The sequence below is a fragment of the Sylvia atricapilla genome, chromosome 3 (assembly GCF_009819655.1).
Source record: "Sylvia atricapilla isolate bSylAtr1 chromosome 3, bSylAtr1.pri, whole genome shotgun sequence".
NCBI classification, from domain to species: domain Eukaryota; kingdom Metazoa; phylum Chordata; class Aves; order Passeriformes; family Sylviidae; genus Sylvia; species Sylvia atricapilla.
Genome location: NC_089142.1, coordinates 39,349,051 through 39,376,976, shown reverse-complemented (window position 1 = coordinate 39,376,976; position 27,926 = coordinate 39,349,051). Strand labels below are relative to the sequence as shown.

Genomic DNA, 27,926 nt, shown 5'->3' with positions numbered 1-27,926 from the left:
ACTCAGTCTTCACCTCCACATTTTTCAGATCAAAAATGCCCTCCTAACTCCTTTAATGCCTCCTGTACCCACCCTCCTACAGCCAACAAAGCACTATAGGTCTACCAAAAAAAAAACAAACCCAAAAAACCACCATCCTTAAACTGTCCTTTCCAATAAAAAACTTACAGCCAGAGGGAGAGGGTAAGATTCACTATAATCTCTGTGGAGTCCCGTGAAGTTTATATCTGGAAAGAACAACTAGAACATTCTATTTCCTGAATACTGCAGGCCACTATATTTGATCCACACATTTTTAAAGACACTGAACAACAGCTACTTTAGGCCCAAGAAGGCTAAACTGCAGACACCCAGACAAAGATTGAGAGGTTGATAATGCACTTCTATCACCTTCATTCCAGCTACTCATTTTCCCCCCATATTTTTCTCATTTCCATACAGCTGTTTGTGAGGCAATGGAAAAGTGAGATGGTGGCATGATTCACATTAAAAATACAACAGTATTATGCTGTAACAGTAAGGAAATATGCAGTCATATTTAATTTGGGAGAAAATAACTTTCCAAAGACAGCATGGCACACTAGTGGCCTCTTAGTACTTAATACCAAGTTCTCCTAAGTCCCATTTTCCAACAGTAAGGAAATATGCAGCTCCGTTAGAAAATTCTAGAAAGTGAACTTTACAGAATTGAACACAGAAAACAAGAAAAAAATTTTCTAAGATTCCTGCCACTCTGATGAAAAAGAAAATTCTTCCCTAACTACACTTGCAGTGATCAGCATTCTGTACAAGACAGGCATCAAACACAAGTATCAGTTGTTTTTGCCTGATGGAGATCATTCCGTGTGCTTGAGAGCAATCAAACACCTTAACTTTTTCCTTCAAAGTAATTTAGACTGCATTTCACTCTCAACCAGATAGCATTTCTGCCTGTCTCCCTGTTCATTCATGACTCAGTTGAATACTGAGCTCCTTGCACATCAATAAGAACTGCTTCAAAAAAGTGAGTGAAGAAAGAATGTTCTAGTCCCCTACAGGCAACTGCCCAAAGCCCTGGCACACAAATGTTTGGTAGCACTTGCTACAAAATCCAGATGTCTCATTAGTCAATACCAGAAAGCATTATAACCAGCATTTCTCTGACATATCATAATATTTTTCCAGAAAATTAGAAGAAAATCCATGTTAAATGCACAGCATACACATCGTAAAATCATAGAATATTTCAATTTGGAAGGCACCCATAAAGATCATCTAGTCTTATCTCCCTGCTAACTGCAGGACTATCCAAAACTAAACACATGTCCAGACATTCCCTGAACTTTGACAAGCTTGGTATCATGACCACTTCCCAGGAGAACCTGTTCCAGTGACCTGCCACCTTTCCATTATGTGCATCCTGAACTTTCCCTGACATAGCTTCATGCCACTATGAAGGACCATTACTATAATTAAAGAGAGTTTGGATAAGCAAGACTCCAGGCAAAATCACTATTCTTTGTGAAGGTGTTTCACTACTTTAATCACTTTCAGCATTAGAAAAGCTGTCTTGTCCCTAACTTAATTCTTGTCCAGAGCAAATAAAGTGAAATCATTAATTTTCTCTAGAATGAAGTGCATAAAGTGAGTCAATTAAAACTCTGTTATTAGTCTAAGCCTTTTAGACAATCTGAACTGTGAACCTAGGACCTAGCAGCTGTAACCTAGTGCTAGATACAGAAATAAAATTATCCTCAGAGAAGCGAAAAAGGAAGTGCCCAAATCTAAGCATCAAACTCATATTTTTTGCTTTGAAATTGCATTGAAAAATTTTATTAAGTACTTACAGTAACACAGAGTCTTGTTGTATTCAGTTATCCATGACTTTGGCATATTGTCCCCAGCAGAAAAGAGCTGAAGTCACTTATGCTAGGGACAGCAGGTAGTTTAATTGATTCATTTTAATCTAAAAGCAGCCAGTGGAACTGCTGTGCACAGGATGCAGTAGGTCACTTATCCAAGAAAATCAGCTGTCACAATACAGCTTTGCAATACAGCTCCATCCACAAGGGAGACTTAACACAATAAGGGGCACTAAGATATTGACAGCTGCCTTACCCTGGTCTTAACTAAAAATGGCAGATGAAATACTGGTTGATCACTAGAAAAACTGTCAACATCCAATGAGGAGGGGAGATGAGTGATGAAAGCCAAGATTCTACAAAGGAATCAAAGAAATTATAAGGAGAAACAGTTGTATTTATTAATAATAATTATTTCTATTATTTCTTTACTATCTAAGAAGATATTATACTCTTTCATGGTTTTTCTTAAAGAAATAACAAAGCTAAAAGAGCAATTTCAAAAAGGAGCTATGAGAAAACACTTTAACTAATCAGAGGTTTGTGTGCATGAATTTGAAAGATCATGTGATAGTACTCTATCTGAATTCCTGAAATCTGTTTGGTAAAGTAATAAGAGCTGTTAAGAGGATGACAGGTTTCAAACTACCCAAATACAAAGTAAAGTCATATATAAGGGCTTCCTCACTAATTCTTTCATTTCAGCTTTGCTAATTCAGGATAATATTATAACTTAAGGAAGATGTAATTTCTAGTAATACAGAAACAGACTATTAGAGTTTAGGGTAAAAAAACAGACCAGCCAGTTGAGAAAATGGGTCATAGAAGAACTTGGTATTAAGCAATAAGAAGCCACTAGTGTGCTGTGTTGTCTTTGGAAAGTTATTTTCTCCTGAATTACTTTCCTGTCTGTGATGTGACAAAATAAGGACAGGGATTACTTGCTTTTGTAATGTGTTTTAAGGTCCTCAAATAAAATTCTATCTAACTGCAAAGTATTTGTTACCATAGATTAAAGACATATGATAGAACATATTAACAAAGAAGGAAGATCCAAGTCTGAAGCATTTCAGTATGCATGAGACTTTGTATTTATGTTTTTGTTGAATTAGGATCATAATAATCGACTGCAAATTAAAGCCAGTGCTCCTCTGACTTGTCATCCAGCTACACTGGCCTATTTAGTGGCTAACTCATTCCTCCCGGTAAGATTATGTCTCTTTCTAACAAATGAGTTAAAATCAAATAAAGTAGTCAAAAAGCATAGATAACAGTGCCCATGAATCTCTGACACAGTGATTAAGGCACTTATTTTGCCTAGAAATGCTCCTCTATATGAGTATTCTAAAACATAGTTTGTAAATTGATTGTACTTGATGCCTCTCCCTTCCAAGGCACATCTTACAAAAAATGCCCCTGTGAGAAGAAAGGGTGAGTAATCTACTCACTGAGACTCTGGCCTGGCCTTAACACTGCCAACTATGAAGTAAAAGAGAGAATGAACTTAAAGCCCTTTTGGAAGAAAGGATATGGCAACTACAACAGGAAAAGAGTTGTACCTTTGTGTCCTGGGGTAACTATGATGCCTCTGTACCCCCAATTGTCTGCTCTGCGTGTGCTGTATGTTGTGTTCTGTATCTTTAAGAGTGGTTCTGAGAGTGAAGCAGGGAAAGAAGATGAGTGCAGTTTGTTTTGAAAAACAGTGTTCACTCCTCTGCATTCTTCTTATCTCCCTTGGGACTGTGTGTTCATCAGATACATGGACAGCAGCCAGAGAGAGGGTTTTTTTCCCCTTTTGGATAGTTTAGCTAGCTGAGGTAAAGAAGCTTCCTGGACTGGTTTTTTCCTTTTCTTGGGATTGTTTAAATCTGCTCTGAACTGAAAACCCGAGGAGGACCAGGATCTGGCACCCGTGGCCCACCGGGACCTAGACCTCGGCATTTTCCAGCACTGAAGTGACTGGGACTGATAAGGGACTGAGAGAGCCAGGCTAACTCCTGGCAAGGACTTCCTTGGTTTTGCCATCTCTCTTTGGAGCAGCAAGAGGTTTAATTGTTTCATATTTTTCAATTCCTCATGCTTGTAAGCATTTTTTTGTTAAATAAATAGTTTTTTCCACTTTTCTCTGAGGAAATTCTTTTTTTTCTGGACCTGCTGGGGGTGGGGCCGTTTGGGTTTTGCTCTCCAGAGGAACCCCATTAGGAGGTTTCCTCCCAAATTTGCCCTAAACCAGGACACTTTGAATTCTGAATATGGGGATTACACAGTAAAATGCCTATGGACAAGATGAAACATATCCAAGACATTTTTTGATGAAGATTTCATTATTAAAGGATTACTGAGAACATACATGCAAAGAACAAAACCAAATTCTACTGCCTTTTGTCAATTTTTATTTATTTCTGTACCAAAATTTCTTTCTTTTTAATTATTAAGGACCCTATTAATAAATTAGTTCAGTTGGAGTTAAAATATTTATCCTTAACTTGAGTTTTAAAACATGCTCTTATTCTGAACAACCATTTTTTTTCCTAAAAAGTGAAGTATGTTCAACAGTAATTACAGTAAGGTACTGTCTGCCTAAGTAGACAGGGAGATGAAGGCTGTATTTGAAGTCTGCAGGAAGATTTCAAATTAACAAACAGAGGCACGGATGACAGAGTTTATTTTCAGATTTCATGGTCATCCTAAAAATTAATTTTCTGCATTTTAATACCTTTCAGAAACGGCAAGCATCAAATATTGCCATCATGCAATATTAAATATTTCCACCAGATGTCTCCAGTATATTAGTTTACACAGAAAGTTCCACTCAATTTGAAGTGTAACATGCCAAATATAAGTGTAGTATATTAAAGAAGTAAAGAGAATAACACTGCAACTGATTACTTATCTGTTTAGACATGGGTATTTTAGAGAGTTCCAAAGTGTTACCTAGAGAAACACCAACTTTTTGGCCAAATATAAGTAAAAAAAAAACAAACAAACAAGAGAGAGTTGATTTTTTTTCACTTTCAAGAGGTACTTTAGATCCCATCTTGATACCCACATTTTCTGTGGCTTCTGGATTTCTGAGAAATATTTTATTAGTCTTTTAACAACAGGAGGAGTTTGCAAACCAAGCTAAAAACAATTCTGCAATTCTGTTTTCAGAACTCTGATGTAAGCACAGAGTAATCCAGTTATTTATTAATAGCCTTTGTGGATTACTCCCACTCACTACCTTGAAATGTTCACCCAGATTCTGTCAGAGTGAGTCAGAGCATAAGCAATGCTCAATACATACAAACACAGTGCCAGAAGAGAATTCCAAGCATGAAAGGGAAACGAGACACTGCTAATTCTCAGACCCACATTTCACTGAGTTATGCTTCAAAGGCATCTTTACATGAGAACTCCTACAGGATCCTTCTCATTCGTCTGTGCAGCAAACTAGCACTTGGTGTATCTGACAGACACGACAGAGCAAGCCTTGCCTTATAATCACTTATATGTATGAGCAACTGCACATATATGCACATCTATATTTAACTCAGAAAACCCACTCATTTATTCAAAGTAGGTTATGCCTGAAAATTAAAGACTTGAAAATTTTGAAAAGGCCAAGGAGAGAAGGTACATATTTCCTAAGGGTCTGAGGATGCTATCCTGGAAGCAACCTGGGGTCACTGGCTGGGTTACATAAAAGCCATATCAATCCCCTCAAGGGTTCTCAATGTATTTTACCTGGGTTTGTTGGACTTCGAATTTTGCAGAAATATGGGGAATGCCTTTAATCACAGCAGATAGCATGGGTCAGATAGAAATCATTTACAACCTGTCTTCTAAAAGGATACTTTCATTTAACCATATTTTTCTTTTCAGAATAATCAACCTATAGCTTTAAATTACTGATGTGATGATGTATAGGCACCTAACAGGGCCATTTTTTATCAAAGACATTCAATTTTTAACAAAAGCTTTCAAGTGAAAGAAAAAAAAAAAAAGCATACCAATGACAAGTCATGTACTGAGATCTTCAGCTAATTCATTAATATAGTACGGCATTTCTGTTTATCATTTACATCAAAATACTCTTTGAATAAATTATGTGTTATCTGGTTTTTTAATTTTTAGGAAGTTTTGTTTTTCAAAACAGAACAAACTCAATTTTTTAAAAAGAAATTCAAGTGCTAGTCTCCAAGACTGATGCTAAAGCATAACTGATTTCTGGACTGGTGACAAAAATAGCTCCTTTAAAAAAGGTAATTTTTTTTTCCTTTTTTCTACTTAGTTTCCTTTAAAAAGAAAAGAAAAAAACAAAAAACACACACAGAAAAACCCCCATCAAAACAAAACAAAACAAACAAGATAACCCAAATAAGGCCATATACTCAATTCACAGTATGGAAGCAGATGCCTTAAATTTTTATAACCCAATAACTCTTCAGAATACCATAATGCAAATTTAAGCCTTCCTTTTCAAAACTAACTAATAAACGTCACTAGTGCGTCAAGGGTCTCAACTGCTGTAATGATATTCCAGAAATAGTTTGGTTATCTAGAATTTTAAACTCCAAAGCAAAAATAGCTGGGTGTTCTGAGCTCATTATCCATGAACCCTGAACTGAGACAAAGTCACACAGCAACACTCTCCAAGCGTGCAGTGCAGAGATATGGCAGGTCATAATTTCTTATTTTGTTTTGCTTTTTGTTTGGTGGGGTTTTTTTGTTTTGTTTTGGGTTTTTGTTTTGTTTTTTTTTTTTTTCGTTTTTTGGGGGTTTTTTTTGCAAGGGGAAGAGGGAAAAGGAGAATTACTCTGCACTTTCTGAAATACCAGAATGCAACACATAAATAGTGGTCATAAAGAGGGCCAAAATGAAGATGTATAGTACCTATAAGCATTTACAAAGATGCCTCAAATGCATCTGTCCAGAGAGTAAGAGACTACATTTCTCCTCAATTATATAATTTGTCGAACACAGTAGAGTTTATCAATATTTTTTACAAGGGAAACACTTTTCTTTACATTTAATTTAGCAAGCAGATTCAACTCACATTAAGATTTTATGAATAGTCAGGCAACCATAAAAAGGGCTTGCAAACTCTCCATGGTTCCCTACCTGACCATGATGCACATAAAGCAGTGCTTTTATTAAACAATCCTTCTAAAGAAAAAATCCACCACAGTATAAGAAAATTAAGATCTGTTAAATCAAAATACCTTGTACAGAGCAGTGCACAAGAAAACTATTTTCTAGTATCTCTAAAAAGATCATACTCAGTTTTTACTGCAGTTGCTTTTGATTGTGTTTCTAAATTTGAAGAACTGTACAATACCTGTCCAGTATATGCAAAGTCCAGGGCTTGTTTTAAACCGAGGCTTGTGACACCATGTAAATTCACCTCATCAGCTTCACTCTCAACCATGCAGAGACTGAACATTGCCTATGGAAAAAACCAGAAATGCCATCAAGCAATTTTGGATAAGAATTCCAAATAGCAGCAGCCTTGAGAGTTGGAATGAGATCTATACCAAGTTTTCAGTAACAGCACAGCAATCTTTCAACAGCGTCCTTTTATCATTAAAGAAATACAAAAACTTATTCTAGATAAACTGACATAAATCCTTTTGTTCCATACATATATGCTTCTTAATTAAGTAATTCAGGTGAAATCAGTGAGAACAGTCACACAATAAGGTATCATAAACAGGTATCATAAAAGTTATCATTAAATAAAAAAGGTAACTGGACCCTGGGAAAAGAATAATCTACACAAGCACCATTAAAAGTAATACTTATGTGTAGTATCATTGTATATAAGAACGAGCAATAAGCCATACACAATTACTTGAGAAGAAGGGGCAGTTAAAACCCATCTTTTATAAGCAATCTTTTTCAAATAAGCATCTCAGACTGGAACATGAGCAATGCAATAATCTTTTTAATTAAATAATTAATTAATTTAATAATCTCTAAACTTATTAAATGAAGAGCAATGACGGAGATGCATTCACCCAAACTTAGAACCTCCTCTTATTTGTTATTGCCCCAGTTTCTCATATCATAAAGTCTAAACTGAAGATAAGCAAGGTGCTTGGTAATTTCCCTGAATATACCACTGAGGAGAACAACACTCCTGAGTTTTGCTTGAATGAAAATTCAGCCTTACTTTCCAGATCATTTGTCTTCAGTGGCTCCCTGGACTGAAGCAATCCTACTGAGGCTCTTGAATCCTTGTGAGAATCTTTTTCTTCTCATCTCCATGAAACTTCTTTGCCCTTCGCTCCTCCCTCCCAACCTGCACTCCTGCTGCACTACCTCTACTTACCACTCCTTCCCTACTTATCAGCTCCATTCTCCATTCTTTGGCAATCTCCCACACTTCTTTAACAAAATATACCACTCAGAGTTTTTAAACAGTAAACTATGCACAAATAAACTGAACAGTTCTGCCATCTGCCACTACTAAAGAAAGTCTAAACTTATCCCCAGCAGGTTTTGTGCTATATACTCAATGTTTTTACAGGAGCTACCAAACTACACCTTGAGGAACTCCAGTAACAAAGCACTTCTCATGGACATAAGCCCTGCTACCTTCTTTCTATATTCTGGCTGATACATGCAGAAGCTGAGACAGTCAACAAGCTCACTGGATTTCATATTTGCAATCTGTCCACTAAGTGGTGCTGAATTTAAAGGGAAAAATAAGCCCTACCCTCTGTAACTACTTAGCACATATGAATGACTACATCATCTTTACCCAAACTATTCCAGGATTCACCCAGACTCAGGTGACTTCAAGAACTGAATGATTCCTCCAAAGAAGTAATTTCTTCAGAAAATATTTGTACTTTTCATCATTAAAACATCATAATTTGGTATAAATCTGTTTCCTGGAAATCATTCAACATAAGCAATAATGACATTTATTATGCAGTCATTCCTTCTATTTTTGCAATTTCTATTGAATTTAAGTGATATCAGGGCTTCTTCTGAACCGGCAACAGAAAAGAAGCAACAAATAGTTTAAAAGTTTTATCACAATAAGATACAGCCATGAAATACACCAAGGGAGTAAAAAAAAAAAACCCTAACAAGGTCAGCCACTTTTCTTTTTCATTAAAAATGTAATCAGAGTTGGATATTTTGTTGTCATGTAGTAGCTAATGTGAGGCTTCAGAGCTTGCCAGGAGGTGCAAGGTACTCATCAGCCACTCATCTGCAGGAAAAGCAGACCTGCAGGCACTGTCTGGAAGAGATAAGCTTCTCTTCTCAGAAATTCACGACTAGATAAATGTTTTGGAAAATATTCCTTTCACACAGCAATTCCTGAATAAAGAGAGTAAAGTCTGAAAGCAACATCTGCCTACCGAGGGATAGATTTGCACACCAGTACGCTCAACCCTGCCACTGACTGCCTGCAGAAAGGCTGGAAATGCTCAGAGGTAGAAGATGCCCTGTGTCCTCCAACCATGCTACAGTAACAACCTGTACACTACAGATCTGTACACAGGAACCATCTAAAGAGAGTGTTACTATTACAATTTTGATTCTGATCAAGGGATAATATTCCACACAATAAGTTAAGCTTACAAATACAAAGCAACGCTTAACTGAATCTTATCTGTAAATCAGGAATCATTCCTGTACGAATGATTGTAAGTGTACACTTAGTTATGAATTAATGTAAATTTTACTTACATTACTAACTTTAAGTACACTTAAGTACTTAAGAACACTTACTAACTTTACCTTTAGGAGGTTATTTTAACACAGAGACTCTAACATGGTATTTACACAGGGCTTGTTACTACACTTAGTAAACTCAGCAGGATCAGGCCACTAACTCAGTCACTCTCCATAATCACTCACAGTGTTTAAGAAACACAGCCTCCAGCAGAGCTTTGATCCCTCCCTGCCAACTAGCACTTTCCCAGGCAATGCCCAGACTATGGTCCAGGAGACAACTAATGCCATGGCTGCTCCAAAGAGGTAGCATGGACAAAGCCAAAATGTTCACAGAGGTTTAGCTATACTGTCACAAGCCATGTTTCACCAGTCTTTTTAGGGCCAGAAAACGAGCCCTCATTCACCTTATTTATAACAACAGATACAGTCTAAGCATGCAGTGGGCTATCAGAACTGTAGATGCCAGTAGGACACAGAACTACGGCTTTGTGAAGAATCAAAGAAGAGTCTGGGTCGGAAGGGACCATAAAGTTGACCTAGTTCCAATGCCCCTGCTGTGGACAGAGAGGCCTCCCACTAAACCAGCTTGCTGAAAGCCCCACCCAACCTGGCCTTAAAGACTTACAGGGACATGACATCCACAAATTCCCTGGCCATTCTCACAGTACAGGATTTCTTCTAATATCTAATCCAAACCTACTCTCTTTAACTGAAAGCCTTTCCCCTTGTCCAATCACTACATACCTTTATCACAAGTCCCTCTCCAGCTTTCTTGAAGGTTCTTGCTACATAATGAAAGGACACACACTCTGAAGCCTTCTCTTTTTCAGGCTGAGCAGATACAATTCTCTCAGCCTTTCATCACAGGAGAAGTGCTCCTTCTAATAAATTTAGAGGCCCTCTTCTGGACTCTTTCCAATAGGTCAAAGTCCTTCCCATACTGAGGATCTCAAAGCAGGGAGTAGCACTCCAGGTGGGGTCTCATGGAAACAGAATAGAGGGGAAAATTCCCCTCCCTCTGCTAGAGGGGCCACACTGCTCTGGATGCAGCCCAGGACACATTTGGCTTCCAAAGGTGTGAGTGGAAATTGCTGGCTCATGTCCATCCTCTCATCGCCCAGCACCTCCAAGTCATTCTCAGCAGAGCCACTTCCCATCTGTTCATCCTCCAGCCTGTCTTAATACTGGGGTTGCCCAGACCCAGGTGCAGCACATTGCATTTGGTCTTGTTAAGCCACATGAGATCCCATGAGCCCAATTCTCAAGCTTGTCCAGGCCCCTCTGGATTGCATCCCACCCATCAGGTGTGTTAACTGCAACACCCAGCTTGGTGTCATCTGCAAATCTGCTAAGGGCACAATCGATCTCCTTGACAAAGGTATTGAATAACACTGTTCCCAACACAGACTGCTGAGGGACTGAGGCCTATCAGGACTCTAAGCCACTGACCTCTGGAAGCAATTGTCCAAATACTTTCTTTCACTCTACCAGTCCACTCAGTGAATCCACCTCTCTCTAATTTAGAGAGAAGGACGTTGTGGGAGATGGGGTGAAAGAGAAGTGCAGATGGATGATGCCTGTAGCTCTTCCCTTGTCCACTGAGGTAGTCATACCTCAAATATTCGGTGAAGGTTTTTGAAACTGAGTAGAAACTATATCTACTACACCTATTTTCCAGCAAAGCCAAAGAATTTGATCAAAAGACAAGGCCTGTGATGGTCCTCAGACAGTTCACATTCAGCTGAACTTGATTAGCCTGCAGGAGATTAGTCTCCCACTTAAATGAACTTCATACTGCTCACTGATCCACACTGCCTTCACCAGCAGGCAAATTTCCTTCTTAGCCTGACAGTTGTTGAGGTTTAATCCAGCATGAAAAAAAAATCTGTTCTACCATAGGCATAAGATGAACTCAAATCAGTCTCTAATTTGCACCCCTGTACCTGAATATTGTAGTTTTAACAGTTAAAAAAAAAAAAAAAAAAAAGACCATTACATTCTGATTTGAGACTTTGCCAATACCTGGAGAACGAGTTATAGTTGAGCTATTAGACTCCAATTTCAGATGGATCCCTGAAAACACTCTAAGATTTTGTCAGCTTATATAGATCCATCAGTCATGCTTTTAATACAAGGCTACTAGTATACTTTATTTTTCCTTTGGGTACATTAAAAACAAGGCAATAAGATAAGTATCTCAGGTGAATGCAGAAGTGACAGACAAGAAAAACAAATTAAATACAAGATATTTGGACAAATGCACAACTTAAAGTCAAACCTATCAGAAAAGGTACCAAATTTGACTAAACATGAAATGTTAACCATGTTAGTTATTGACTTCATTCAACAATGCTGTTATACTTTATTTTAAAACATTTCAGTTTAAAATAAAATCTATTTGATTATGCTTAATTTCTGCTTCAATATCTTCACGAGACTTGAAAGTTCAAGTTGCCAGTGTTAACCAAAGATCCCTTTTATAATAAAACCCACTGATGAGAGGACTTACCATTTTTTCCAGCTTCTTTAAATATCCAGATCTTGTTCTGCCACCCAATCATCTAATTAGCCAATATTATGGTAAATAAATCGATTGTTTAAATTCTGATATTTCAGTTGAGATTTTAAGTAAATGAATCAAATCTCCCAATACAAAGTAAGTACAATCCACTGGCTATTTTTTGGCAACTGCTCCAAAATTCAGGTCTCAATATGCTTACACAAATGGATGTATTCCACTTGTGGAATTCCACCTGAGGACACACTTATTTCAGATGCTACAGATTTGGATGGCTTTATTTTTGTGGGACAGGCAGATACTTTATAAGCTCCTCTTTTTGGAGGAAGGAAGGAATCAACCCTCCATTCTTCTTCTAATCTTGGTCTGAAACAGAATCAATGCTACAGAACTAAAGTCAAGGAAAAAGAAAACAAAACACACTTAGATAAAAATACTCAAGCTACAAAAAAAGAAAACCCAAACAACAACAACAACAACAACAGCCAAAAAAAAAAACCCACAAACAAACAAACAAAAATCTCAGACCCTTGAAAACCTAACTTAAAAGAAATGTGGTAAGCTGGTGGGCATTTAACACAGAGCACACCTGCAGCTTGGCCCTCAGCAGTCATAGGCACCTTTATAAAATGTTTTCTTCTACAAACATAGAATACAAAAGACAACAAGAGCTCAAAACTGAATGGCACACAACAACAGGGTGTATAGACTTAGATGTGATCAGATCTGATGCAACCAGGCAGAACAGTGGAAATAAAAGATGCTTAGTGCAGTCATTGTGTCTGACTTTCCATGCTCAGCACATTGTTCACCTTTCAAAAGCAAAATGCACAATAGCTGTAAAATACCACCAAATCAGAATAATGTATTACTCTTAAAATGTCCAGACACATTGATTTTACCAGTCAGGCAGAACTGCAGAAACATATATGTCTCCTTCACAACATATTACTTCAGGAACACATACCTGGGTAACAGACACACAAGATGTGTGTCAAAATCCCCAAAATACAAATTGCTCACTGTCACAGTGGTGACATACAAAATTGCTCCTGGCCTTTGAGTCATTTTCTTACTCAGATGTTCCATATCCATGAGAGTAATGAACTTTCCTCTTTTGAACACACCAAACTTATAGCCATCAGTCATAGTAAACAGCATATGACCACAAAACAACTTAAACAAGCTGTACATATTTTACACAAGCAAATTTTGTCAGTGAATTCCACATATCTTGGAGGCCTTTTAAAGGCAAGAAACAGAATCAAAACAATGCAGTGTCAGGAGACAAGTAAATTATGTAAAATGAACAAATGGTTACGCTTTATGCTGTTAAAAAGACAGCAGTGTGACTGAAATCATAAGTACCTTACTGCTGTGACCTGAGGCCTTCAAGAAATATCCTCCCTCTTCTAGAAGTAAAGAAGCACATGGTTCTATTGCATAGCAATAACCCCTAAAATATCTCTAAGTTCCCTCAGCAAGAGGGAAGAGACATTCATCACTTTCCATTTTTGTTTGATTCAACTTTAAATGGAACATTCAAAAGAAATATAAACTTTCAAAAATGGGCAAGGAAACTGAGCTTACTACAGCAGCCTACAGTAACTCCAAGGGTAACATTTCCTCCCTCTGTTTTCTCAAACACTGCTTTGGTAGCAGCCCAAGATCCAAGTCCACTGTAACACAAAACAAATATTTGGAACTTCCCACCAAAGCATAGCCATGACCTACCAAAAAGAAAAATTCTTTTTCTACCACAGACTTAGCCACACAATAATAATGTTCTGGGGTATTTTAGAATTACCTTCACTTAGCAAACTAAGTGCTAAAGAACTGATCAATGAAATCAAGGTTTTCCTTAGCCATTAATTTTGTTGCATTGAATTTTCTCAGTAATTAACACTATCTAGCATTGTTTTACTCATTCAAAAGAGTTGATTTGTCATCTCAAATTTCTGCCTCCACAATTAAACAATCATACTGACTTGAATTCTTTTTTAAAAATTATTTTAAAATAGATAGGCTTCTTCATTAAGGGCAGTGTTTTATTCAAATTTGCTTCCCACATCATATGCACTTAATTCTACATTCGCCTGTTCCATAGCCTTTTCTTAATGGGAAATAGATTGTACTTCTCATCTCAGGCATCAGAAAAGCTATGAAGAAAGTAAACCAACACTTCAGAGATCTCAGATCAATTTCTCACACTGCTCAGGGAACTCAGTTATGATGTGATACCTCAAGATTGTTTTCACTTCACGTGTAATTTCAAGCCTGTGAAAAATCTTACTGGCAGCAATGATGTGTTGATCAGTGGCACATTCTTTTTGATTTGGGACCTAAGCTTATCTGTCACTTGGGCTACTAAGTATCCAGTCCTGATATAATACTTTCTATAAACATTTTCAGGCCAAAACGTTGTGCCTTGCAATTTGCATTAAAAATAGCAATTCCCTGTTCATGTAACAGTAATATTAAATAAATAAATCATAATCCATTTCATCTACTTTGTTCTATTACTCCTGAAATAACCTTTGGATGTCCTGAGCTTCATGTTCTTATTCTTCATTACATAAGCCATGTCATTTTTCCTTTGCTGTTTTCACCTATCACAACAAAAAAGAATATATTCAGAATCTATGAACAGGAGTCAAAATACTGCTTTAACAGATGACCATGCCCAAATCAAATATCAACTATACTCTAGATGTGCAATGTATACTTATCCAAATAACCAATTTAATATGTGAACCTTTCTTTACAGCATGTAAAAATGTGCCTTGTTCTTCTTATAACTAGCTTTGTTTCCCTCCCAATTCAAGCTTGTCTATCCTAAATCAATCATCAGCCAATCAGTCCTGTCCTCTGGAGTCTCTTGCACACTGAAAAACATATCCATCAATACCAACTGCATGAAATATGATTAAGAGGCTCATTACACAATTCTTCTGAAAAAAGTTCTATATAAATTCACAGAGAAAATGTCACATAACATCAGTCACTGATAACTGAGCCTACAAAAATTCATCTGCTTTATGAAATCTACCTAAACATTGCTTTTTAAGCATTTGCCAAGCAACTGAAATGAATCCCATGAAATGGAAAGGTCAGCTATCATTCATAGTTTAAGAGTATATATAGTTGAAATAAAACAGAGCAGCAAACTATACAACTTTATGCACAGTAATCCAGAGTCACATATTACTGTTAGTAAAGCAAATTCCACTGAACCATTGGAGTTTCTTTTAGTATGTCAGTGTCAGAAAGTGATACATAATTATACGTCCCCAAAAAGCTTACTAAATAAAGAATATAACAAGGCACTTGTTATGTTACACTCTGGATACAAAAAGATATCTTGGTATCTTCCAAAATAAGTAATGAAAATTGCAATAAAGAACTACCCTACTGTTTAGAGAACTGAAGGATGTGAGTTTTTTTCCTGTTTGTATATCGGATATTCCATCAAGAACAACATGAATTTCTTGGTTGTAACAAGGCACAGGGTCTTTATTCCCAGTCAAAAAAAAAAAAAAAAAAAAAAACCTTCAAGATTAAAAAAAAACAAAAAAACCCAAAAAAAACCAAAAAAATCACCTCCCAAAATTTATTGCAAGTTATATCCTTGATTGAGTCTGCATCAAACAAAATTCATGTTTTGACAGTCAGAGTTCTCCAAAGCTCTGCTTAGGTACACAAATGTAATTTAAGCCACATGGAAAAAGGATCTCTGTAGCATGCTACTCTTATTGAGTTGCTGCATCATCACTAAAAAGACTCATATGCAAAATCTGTCTAAGCAGTGCCATAGAAACAAAATAATTCTACAATTTCCATGTGCAACTCTGTATCAGAATTAAAAAAACACACAAAACTATTGCAGATACAGTAGAGTTATTAGTTTCAATATTTCAAAATTAATAAGTCACTACAGGGGATCCTGAATATCAAAATTATTGTTTATTTTATGGCAGATGCAAGAAAACTGAATTGCAAGGACACTGCCATGCAAAGCATTGCATAAAACTCCCATAATGTACCGTCCCTCCTAACAATAGACACATATAAGCAGGCCTGCCTTTTGAGAACAAAGAAAGCAGCATAACTAAAACCAGATTTTTTTTTCCAGCATTTCCAGTCAAGCACAGAAAAGCATGAGTCACATTTGCAAATTTTGGTTTAAATTGGTTTAATGCTTCCCAGTGAATGCATAAGCCTATTGTTCACATCCTTCGATGATTTTAGCAAGTGATATCAAAAGCAAGCCCAGAATAAAATTGCAATAAAAGTCACTTAGCTCTTGAACTGGCATTTTAACTATCACAATACATTTAATTCAGGAAGGAAAGCTTCTTGTGATTTTTTCCCCCTCCAAGGAAAAACCAAGATCCAAACTTGGACATCTTTAAGGGACTTAATTTTAAAAACATACTTCATACAACACCATTAAGACAAGTGTCCCACCCTAGTGTATGCAGGCTCTAATTCAACAGTCATACAGCAAGGCTTAATCCAACAGAACTGTAGTAAGAATCTTAGTTGTTATTATAATTACCTTTTTAAGAAGCCATTTATATAATGGGATGTGAATGTCATTAGACACTGACATCCAAATGTTCCAAGCAATAGTAAACTATGGCAATTACACCTATTCTGCATAGTAACTGCAAAAGCATACTTGTTATGTGAGAAGCCTAATGCTGAAATTTTAAATGGTTCATTTTATGAGAGTTTGCACTAGATATCATTCCTATCTGGCCCATTTTATGAGGGTTTGAACTAGATAACCTTTATATCCATTAAAATAGTTCTATTTTCCATTATGATTCTAAATCTTGTTTTCCATTAAGAATATAGTACAATTTTGCTAAAGTATCATCCTTAATTTCCACCAATATATTTATTAAACTCTTTTACACAAAGGCGAAGTAACAAAACCAGCTTATTGACTATTTTTCTTTGTTTTTTCATATCCTTCTACTGATAAAAACCCAAAAAAGTAAACGAACACTAACAATTTGCAAAATAAGATAACTTCATTAACCAAGCTTGTGTTAATGTTGCAGTCATTTGTCACAGTAGTTTTTATCATCAGCTAAGCTCTACCCTCCATCAGCTATTTTCTCTGGAACAAATGCCTCTATAAAATCATCTCTTCACTTTATTTTTAGTTGTCTGCACTTGACCATGCTCATTTATCCTTTAGCTTTTCCTTCAACTCTAACAAACCAACCCCTTCTGAGCTAACAGACCACAACAACATTAATTTAATTATTCCCATAAATCCTCCAGGCTTGACACCTATTCCTTCTTGCCTGAAATCTAACTCTGACAAGGAGGATGATTAAGTGCCAGCTACAACAGCTCCTGAAAATGCAGATGAACATTTAATAAATTGTCTTAATATTCCTAATTTTTATAGAAAATGGGCTTTGTGTACATTTGTTGCCTATTTGCATAACTGGCACTCTATGGCCCTGCAAGGGCAGGTTATTTCATCAGTAGCTAAGAATGTTCTACGTGTCCAAGGAGATGGTAGTTTGATTTTTGCACACATACACACACAAACTTATGTATGTTCTATATATACAGAAATAGTGGATGCAAACTAATGGTGAAGAGTATGTTATGCTGGGCTGTAACCATTTTTTTTTCATAATGCAGATTCACAAAAAGATTTTGACAGAGGACTCTAAATGCCTGGAAGGCAAACTAGGCAAGAGAGAAAAGAGGAGAGATCTTTGCCTGGCTAAGTGACTGAATACATGAAACAGTGAACAAGAAAAGACGGGCCAGTTTTCACAGGGCATGATGATTCCTGCGGAGCAACTCACGCTTAACATAGGCAGAGCAGTTCTGGAAAAGGGTGAGAGCTGTGCAGGTAGAAAGTCCATTGAGGCAAAGCTATGCAAGGTAGTAAAGACATGGATAATGTGATAATCTGTAAAAGGATTGCATGGAGTAAGTGGCTGGCTTCTAAAATGGCAATTATAAAAATGAACGTATGAGTTTAATAAAAACCATCCCAGTCCTCAACAATAAAATATATATATATATATATATTAAAAAAGGTAATCAAAGCTTAGAAATTTTTTTTGCAAGAAACAACAAAACAGAAATCGATCCTATGCCCATACAGAAATTTACACCTTGCCTACTGCATGTAGTTCCCTTACCCTCAGCTCACAAAACATATACCAGAGCTGTCAAAACTTTGGAGAAGGGCAAGAAGCTTCCTCAAGCACCCCGCACAGCTTCCATTTAAACAGCATCTGATTAAATCAAAAGTTTCCAGCCTGGAAAAGAGATGATTGAGTGACATGAGAAGAACCAATGGTTATCTTTTCCAATAGAAAAACTAGAAGGAATCAAACTGGTAGAAATCAGATGTTTATTGTCCACAGATGGACAATAAACAAAAGTATATCTTCACACAACAGGCAGTTGGCCACCCTGTAAGGCGGATGAGAAATCTTACACAGGCCCAATGGGAAAGAAAATAAAAGCTTATACTCTTAAGGACTGCTGAATCAACAGGAATCATACCCTGCTCTGAAATGTCCCTGAAAACAGCTGGGGAATTCTCTGGAATACACCACATACACTTACACTGGATTCACTCTTTTTCACCAGACATCACAAACAGCTACTGCTAAAGCAAGCAGCCAAGGATCCAACTCAGTGTGGCCATTCTTATGCTCTCATCTAAGGCTGCTAAAGGCCTCCCTCCTTTGAGGCATTACCTATCAGGTAGCAAACTGAGAGGCAGTTTGATTCATTCACCACTTTCACACATTAGGATTGGGATTTAGAGACATTTTTGATGCCTAAAGTTTGCAAACTGGCTGGCTCAGGCAGGCGAACTCGTGCTAAAGATAAGAAACCAGCACTTTTACAGAGCTGTTCAGGACAGTCATATGTAAAAGTTCCACTGCTTAAATCCAACCTTCCACAAGACTAAGCCCTACAGTGACATGAATTCAATTCACCAATATTATATTTCAATCTAATAAAATGGAGGTGTTAACAGGATGTAAAACAATGGCACTGTTGACAATGACGCAACTGTAGAATTTATTTAAAGCAAGGTATCTCCTCTAAAATTCAAACAAGCATGTTGTGAAACACAAAAGCCAGAATAGCATTTTAATGGGCTTCTTATACAAATAAAGGAGACTGGAACACTCCCTGAAGGAATACCCAAAAGAAAAACAGCTATTTCAAGAATGTTAAAAGATTTCTAACACCTCTCTGTGTCTTTTGTTGGATACTTCTCATGTTATCAAAATGGTATGTGGGTCCTAGTCAGTGAAGCTAAAAGTGATATGCTGCCCAAATAATTCCCTCGGGTATTTTCAGCTTCACTACACCCACAGAGTAGTTTAAATTTTTCCTGAGGGTGTGTAGGAAGATACTGACAGAGACTACAAGATATACAAGAGCATCTACTGCATCCAACAATGTTCTGAAATACAAGATTTCCTCACCAGACTATAGAGACTGAGAAGAAAACAGGTACAAAATGCTTCTTTGCCACAGGCTTGCCCCAGTAAATTGGTTTTCATGGGCAAACACTATGCAATATAGAAATGCAGCTGAGCCCAGCCCAAACTCAGAATACTTGTTATGGCAGCACTGCAAAATTGAACCAAGGTAGCCTGGAGCAAGCAAAGAAGACGGTAAAGAAAATGGACAACCAGAGGAACATGGCTGTAATGACTCCTTTCTCTTCTGGTTTTAAACAGAGAAAATGCATACACCACATGTTGTCGTCACAATAACCTGACAATGAGCGACAGCCTACTATGGCCTATCTCTGACTAGCTGCAGAGTTCATTTTGCCATATACAACCACAGTGCACGCACCTACCACACAGGCACTTCCAAAAAGGAGAAGAAGAAAACCCCAAGATGATACCATAGCTTATTGTCTACCTTCCAACACCAACAAAATTGCAATGAATTCATTCATTATGTATGGAAATTGCAACAGAAACATATTTATGCAGACAGAATAACAACTACTGGGAATTTGAACACAGAATTCAGAAAAGAGAAGATTCTTGTAGATGTTTTTGTTAGCACCAGCACGGCTGAGCTGTGGGAATTCTGTCTGCAGCAAAGAAAAATTGCTTCAGAGCCTCACAGAATAAAAGCTCATTAAATACAAAAATAAGGATGAACAAAATAAATAACCCAGATACATTTCCTTTTTTTTTCATTTTGAAAAAATATTGAAGTGTTTATTTAGAAAGCTTTAAAAAGTTTGCAAAGCATTTTGTCCAGAAGTATAAGAGTTTGTTCAGATAAACATTACACAAGACACCTCACACCTGTCCATGCTATATTACTTCCAATGCTTTGATTTAATTTAGTAACACAACTGAAGTGTGTATATCAAACAATATTTTGAGAAGTGAAGGAATGTGCAGTTTTCTTGACACTCAACTGTAACTGGATTACTGAATAATTAGTACTAAGATTCTAATTTGTATTTAAACTTTTATAATATTCTAATAATTTAACTCCTTTTTTTCCAAGCCTCTCCTATTTTAGACAAGTTCCTTTTTTTTTTTTTTTTAATGAGAAGCAAGCAGCACTGAGTTCTCACGCTCAACAGGTGGCATATAAGTAACATGTTCACAAAACCAGGCAGATCCAAGACCTCCCTGGACAGCCCATTCCAGTGCTATGCTGCCCTCAATGTAAAGTTCTTCCTCAGTTTGAGTGGAATTTCTCTAATTGGAATTTATGGCCATTGCTCCTTATCCTGCTGTCCAAGAAGTTCAGAAGCAGCCATACCTATCCACATGTGGCCTGGGGCTAGGGAAGGACTACATGTTGAGTTACTGTTTGGAGAGCTAATTTGGCCCAATGGGAAGAGCTTACATTTTTAAAGGTTATCTGGAAAGACAACTCCTAAGTAGCATCACTTTCAGGGTACGATAGAAAGGAAGGTATTGTTTTTTTAGTAGACAGATACCAATTATAAAATACTGAATGACAAAATCACATTATACTGCAGCAGGTAACTCTGATTTGTCAGAATTAGGTCTTTAGATCTATCTCTAAGACATACCAAGGAGAGCCTTTCTCTCTTTATGATTAATATAACACAACTTCTTCGAAAGCTATTTGTATCAATCACCCTTTCAATCCTCAGATATTGGTTTATAAAAATTAATTCCCTAACCTTATCATGAAACAGTGCAATATAGTGTAAAATATGAACAATTAGCAATGTTGTGGACAAAGGAGGAGAGTATCTGACAATGGGCAGGAAAGAAAGCACAGAAAACCCCTGAGAAGAAATTGCTTAAGAATCAACTGTGACAGTTAGTAGTACAAAGTCTGTGTGCAAAATAATTATCTACTAGTTCATTTCAGATAAGAAAAATTCTTCTAAGAATTGAGCATGCTCCTTGTGGAAAAAGAATTAGAATATTATTGACACTTTAAAATCTATTCCAGATAATTGATATAATTGTTCATCTAAATTCTCTTTTTGAGAAAGATCAAAGTCCTGCAACTGTAAACCCACTCAAATGAAAAGTAGGGAAGAAGAAGAGTTTTTCTGATTAGAAAACCAATGTGTTTTGTACAAGAAAATCTTGAGGTTATATAATCACCTGCCAACACTGTAAATGCCTACTAATGAAGTCATGCAGTAACATTTCATTTTGCTCCCAGAGGGGAAAAAAGCAGAAGAATCTTTTAATTGGAAATGACTTAGCTTGCTAGAGCTATCACAGTTATACATACTAACTCAACTGCCTTGTCTCAGTGCAATAGATTGAGACAAATGGCAAATCACAGCAATATGGAAAAGTTTGCCTAAAATGCTGCTTGTTGTTTTAAAAAGAATGCATAAAAATACAGATGTTTACTATTCTTTATAGTAGTCTTATAGAGTGTGGAGATAACTACTATATTCCTTAGGACATTTTCAAAGAAGAGGTACTTTGAGAGCAGAAAACAAATTAAAGCCTCTAATTTTCAAGTGTCTAATCTTGTAGTTTAACTCCATATACAGAGCCTTTGTCTTCAATTCCCCAAGGGATTTTTCTTCATAAAGAGAAAACCCACAACATTTTGGTGTATAAATGTAACAAACTTCCAAACTAGAAGTTATGGTTATGCTTAGGATTTAAACTTCAATGTTTCTGCACAGCTGGAACTGTGAGACTAACTATACCAATAGGAAAAATGAAAGGCCTGCTGTTACCCTAGAAGTCTGGTCTTTAAGTATTTTGCTGAAACTCAGGTCTCCAGCTTGTCTTAGGAAAGCAAAAGGTTTTACTCCAGACTATAATCTCAGGGAAAATTTGATAATGAAACTTCTGGCCTTCTCTGTCCACTCTTCCTCACACCAGTGGCTCAAATTGCACCAGTCTGTAAAATGACACATATTTAGTTATCCTTCTAAAGCGTTAACAAACTTTTCTTTCTGCTAAAAGAATGACAAAGTATCAATTTCTAAGAAAATATGCTGCTCAAGAAAACACTACTAATTCAGATCCATCTGAATCAAAGTAGACACAGAACAAAACTGCAGAAAACTATACAAACCCTCCACGGAAAGCAAACATCCAGTCTCTTGTAGAAGCTGTTTTAGAATACTGGCAAAAAAGGGAAAACAAACCATTCATTCTGATAGAGCCCTGCATAGAACTGAACATATTTTTGGAGACCTGGTAAAAAGACTGCAGTGGACTGATGCTGGCTGGATGCCAGGCACCCACCAAAGCTGCTTTCCCCCTCCACAAAATGACAGGGGAGAAAACATATAATGAACAATTCATGAGTTGAAATAAGGAAGAGGAGAGATCACTCAGCAAATACCATCATGGGCAAAATGGACTCAAATTGGGGATATTAATAGAATTCATTACTAACAAAATCAGAACAGGGTAGTGAGAACTAAAATAAGTCTTAAAAACAACTGCTCTGCACCTCTTCTTCCTTCTCAGCTCTCCCTCCTCTCCCAGCAGTGCATGGAGACAGGGAATTTGGGTTATGGTCAGTTTGTCACTTGCAGTTTCTCCCACTGCTCAGGGAGGGGAGTCCTTCCGCTGCTGCACCTTGGGGTCCCTCCAAGGGGAGACAGTTCACCATCAACTTCTCCAGTGTTAGTCCATCTCACAGACAACAGTCCTCCACAAACTGCTGCCGTGTGGGTCACTCTTCCATGGTGTGCAGTCTTTGAAGGACAGGCTGCTCCAGCCTGGGTTTCCCACAGGGCACAGGTCCTACCAAGAAATCTGCTCCAGCGTGGGCTTCTCTCTCCACGGCTCTGCAGGTCCCTGCCAGGATCTGGCTCCAGGACAGGATTCCCAGGGGTACACAGATTTCTTTCAGGCATCCACCTGCTCTGGCTAAGGTCTCTTCCATGGGCTGCAGGTGGATCTCTACATCCTCATGGACCTTCATGGGCTGCAGGGGCACAGCTGCCTCACCATGTCTTCACCATGAGCTGCAGGGGAACGTCAGCTCCAGTGCCTGGAGCATCTACTCTGTATCCTTCTGTACTGACCTTGGTGTCTGCACAGTTGTTCCTCCCTCGTATTCTCATCCTGCTCTTCTCTGGCCACAACATCTGTACAATATCTTTTTTCCCCCTTTTTAACAGATTACTATCATCCCCTACTTGCTTGAGCCATGGCTGGCAGTGGGTCCATCCTGGTAAGTTTCACATGGCAATGAGATTTTAATAAATTACTTTAGGGTTAGAAAATCTGAAAGTTCCATCTAAGAATTCCTCCAGGGGAAAAAAAAAAGGTAAAAATTAAATAATATTAACAGCTAAGTTTGAAGCACGTGAGTCTGACCTTTATGGCCACTTGAGAAAGATCTGGCACTTCCAGATCGTCACTCATGTCATTCTAAATAAATCTGCTATTCTCCTTTATCATCCTCCGGAAATGCTTCTTTTTTTTCCCCAACCCTAAAATTAAGTTTGATTCATTCTCTTAAGTCTTAGAAAAAGAATACTCAAGTAGTTCAAATTAAGTAAAATCCCCCTAGATATTAAAAAAAAAAACAACACAATAATCTCAGGTTAAATACAAAACATTAATACTTTTTAATCGACTCTTGCTTTTTCTAAATTACTAAAATCAAGAACATAGTGTAACTTTCTTGCCATCTTCCTCCAGAATATAGATCTTACTTCACAATATTCTAAAAAAATCTTTGTCTTTTAATAAAAAACCTGTTTGCCTAATTTCAGAAAGCACAGGTTCCATATTTATAGCTGATACCTAAAGTCTGAAGAATGCATTCTACCAAACCATAAGAGTTTAGAGGCAGGCCAAATTACTCAATGCTGCATAAAGCATTCTCTCAATGCTTTTTAAATAGAAAATATTTACGTAGCTATAAAGGGCACTAAGATTTTAATTTGCAATAACTGTGCAGTCAATACCAAGTAACTCATCTGGAAATAACAGGATAAATCACAGTGCCCCAAACCTCAACATCAATCAATAAGTGACCAAAGTAGAAGCTGTCTCCTACCACACTGTTGGAATGCTTGGCACAGGTGCCCACTCCATGATGTTTCTATGCACAGGGAACAATGAGCTCTAGAAAGAGTGTCACAGGTGTGGATGATATGGCACCTTTACGAAAATATTTCAACCCAACCAGAACAACAGGCACTACATCTATCATTGGCAAGTATAGATAGCAGTTGCTACAGATAGAAAGGTCCAGAATCCTTCTCTGTGCACTGAGTTGAAAGGAAATAAAAATGCAATGCAATCTCTGTTATAGTAGGGCCTGGGCATCATAATGAAACAACATCAGCAAATGTAGCAGTACAACCTATGCTGTAGCAGAGCCCATAAGCATGCAGATAAGCTCAAAAAATGAGCAATCAATTGGCTCAACACCATCACAGTAAAAGTCACATCAAGGTTAATAACATTTCTTAAATACACAGAATAAATTAAGTCTAAATTCTAACCAAAAGTGAGAGAGAGTTGACAGGAAGATAAAAACCCTGCTCAGGTAATCAGAGAGATAGAGAAGTTGTCATACACTGTATTACTATTGTAACAAGACAAAAAGATCCCCATAAAGAAGTTCATAACACTACAATTACTGTGTAGTCAAAATATTTAATAAATTTACTCTGTTAGAGAAAATAGACCTTTAAATTAATTTCAGCTTTAGTCGCTGATTAACAACAGAATGACTCACACTTAAAAATACCAGTCAACTACAGAGCTATAGATGGTCCAACATTTTGAGTGGGCACATTGTAATAAAGGGTAGTAGAACTGCTTCATACGAAGAATACTTTTCCTATGGGCAAACATAATTTTTCAGTTACTCCAATTTTAGATTGGAATTAGACTACAATTGTCTGAATCAGATTTCCCAGGGAATATTTTATTTTATATATTGGAAACACTTGTTTCTGAAAATTAGTTTTATCACATTTAAAAAATTACTATGGCTTCTTCTTTAAGAGCTACCATTTACATACAATAAAATTCTGCTCTCAAGCTGACCTTAATTGTATTTATCATGGTATCATAGAATGGCATTGGTTGAAAGGGTTCTTACAGATCACGTTGTTTCAAACCTGCTGCCATGGACACCTCCCACTAGACCAGGTTGCTCAGAGCCCCATTCAACCTGGCCTTGAACACTTCCAGGGGTGGAGCAGCCACAAGTTCTTGGGGCAATCTGTTCCAGTGACTCACCAGCCACACAGTAAAGATTAAATTTAAACTCCCTCTCTCCATACTTCCATACTCTAATCATAGAATCATAGAACACGCTGACTTGGAAGGAGGACATCAGGATCATCAATCCAACTCCTGGCCCTGCAGAGGACACCCCAAGAGTCACACCACATGCCCAAGGGTACTGTCCAAATGCTTCTGGAACTCTGTCAGGTTTGGTGCTATGACCATTTCCCTGGGGAGCCTGTTTCAGTGCTCAGCCATCCTCTGGGTGAAAAACTTTTCCTGATATTCAGCCTAAATGTCCCCTGACTCATCACTGGTCACCAGAGAGGGCATGAGTGCCTGCCCTTTCGCTTCCCCTTGTGAGGAGGCTGAAGACCACAGTGAGGTCCTCCCTCAGTCTCCTCTTCATTATCCCCTAATCACAACTCTCATGTCTTCTACAAAAATTTCTACACACTAAAATATCTTCCACTTCCACACTTTACTGGGGCATTAAATTGACAGCAAAATGTGCACTGCTATCTCTGTTGGGGGCAGAGGGAGAGGAAGACTTAACTTAAATAATTATTTAAAAAATCTGAATGATGTTCTTAACATTTCTTTCCTATAGATATTTAAAGTTGTATGCTCTACTGAGTGTACTGCATTTCTCCAAGGCTCAAATTTAAGTCTTGTTCCGTATGATATCTATAATCATCTCCATCCTTCACAATGATAGTATTTAATATTATTATATAAAGAGAAAAATTTTGGGACTTACTCGGAAGTAGTCACTGCAGGCTGCCAGGACTGCTTTATGTGCATGGAATTTCTGCTCTTCAGCAATAAGGGTAATATCACAAAGTATGCCATCACTTCTTTGTTGGTTCAGAGCTGCCAGGACAGCATCGTTGTGGGAGCTAGACTGACAAAGCCTCTGACCTGTCAGCATTTCCTGAACACTGAGAGGGGAAAGGGGAAAGATTCTGTCAAAAAAAAGTACAAAACAAGCACATTCTGTCAGAAATACAGAACAACTTTTTCTAAGACAAGATGGTTTGATAATTCTTGGAAAGCAAAAAAGTCATGAACCCTGTCAGGCAAAAATCTTTACATAGACACCAGAAGAAAAACTCAATATAACAAAGCATTATGAAAACTGATTATATACTCAAATTTAAAAACCTCAGTGGTTCTGATTTTTCATTTCCTGTACCAGAAGTCAGCTGAACTCACGAGATTAATTCAGAATTATTTTAGGATTAAATGAGAACAATAGAGGGCTTAGGTCAATGACCCACCAGAAAACTTTAAGTGGTTCAAATTGAAGCAATGGTGAAAGGGAGGGTATATGTACATATGCAAGAAGTTCTGCTAAAAAGAAAGATGCCTCATAGTCTCAGGTGGCCTGTTAAAGTCTAATGCTGAGTTACTGAATGTTTTCAGACAGCTTCAGGCTATTCATATTTATGAAGTGTTGTGGTGTTGTTTTGATTGTCTGTTTTGTGTTGGGGGAAGGGAGGGGATGTTTGCTCAATTTTAAAATGCCAAGGCCTTCTCCACCTCTGCATATTTCCATGTATGAAAATAAGATTTGCATATAATCCAGTCTAGGCCGTCTGATTGCAGCTTCCTTTTTCTGTAGCAGAAGGAAGAGACAAGATAACTGTTGATGCAAATGGAAACAAATCAAAACACATCAGCAAATCCTCTTTGGTACAAAACAATGCAATTGATTTGAATTCTGTGAGACTACCAATTTATATTGCCAGAGAATCCATATATGTATTTATAGAAGGTGAATTTACAAAGAATCATCTCAGCATAAATCAAAGTAAAGTTCTTTTTTTTTAAAAGGTGTGAATAACCCATCATCTTTCCACCACAATCATGTATTTCACTGCATATATGTACTGTGCAGCAGCTGTGGGCCTGCTATACTCTCCTTTATCTGCCCATCCTACTCCTCCACCTCAGCATCTGTAAACTACTGCAAACCTGCCTTGCAGATTGCTTGCTCTAATCTAACCTGCTCTTTTAGAAAGACAACAACTAAAACATTACCTCTAGAAGAATGCTGGCCAAAGAGGATTAACACAGGAATAACGTATACCTGAATTTTACGGCCTCTCTGATAGTTTAGGTCTCACATATGGACATGCCCTGAATACATTTCAAAAGGACTCATTCAAATTATTCTTTTTTTTTCTT

At 37.3% G+C, this 27,926-nt stretch overlaps 1 protein-coding gene across 2 annotated transcripts in view; it reads right to left on the bottom strand.

The window, feature by feature from the left end:
- KLHL32 (kelch like family member 32) overlaps positions 1–27,926 on the bottom strand; it is a 121,047-nt gene that overhangs the window by 66,153 nt on the left and 26,968 nt on the right. The window contains exons 3-4 of one of the 2 annotated variants that reach the window (XM_066315160.1): positions 26,497–26,677; positions 7,162–7,269 (exon numbers count right to left, since the gene is read on the bottom strand). In XM_066315160.1, coding sequence (XP_066171257.1) covers positions 7,162–7,269; positions 26,497–26,677 — 289 coding nt within the window. Of the gene's footprint in view, positions 1–7,161; positions 7,270–10,323; positions 10,402–26,496; positions 26,678–27,926 lie in introns of those variants that run through there. The other variant, XM_066315161.1, reaches the window with a different exon arrangement.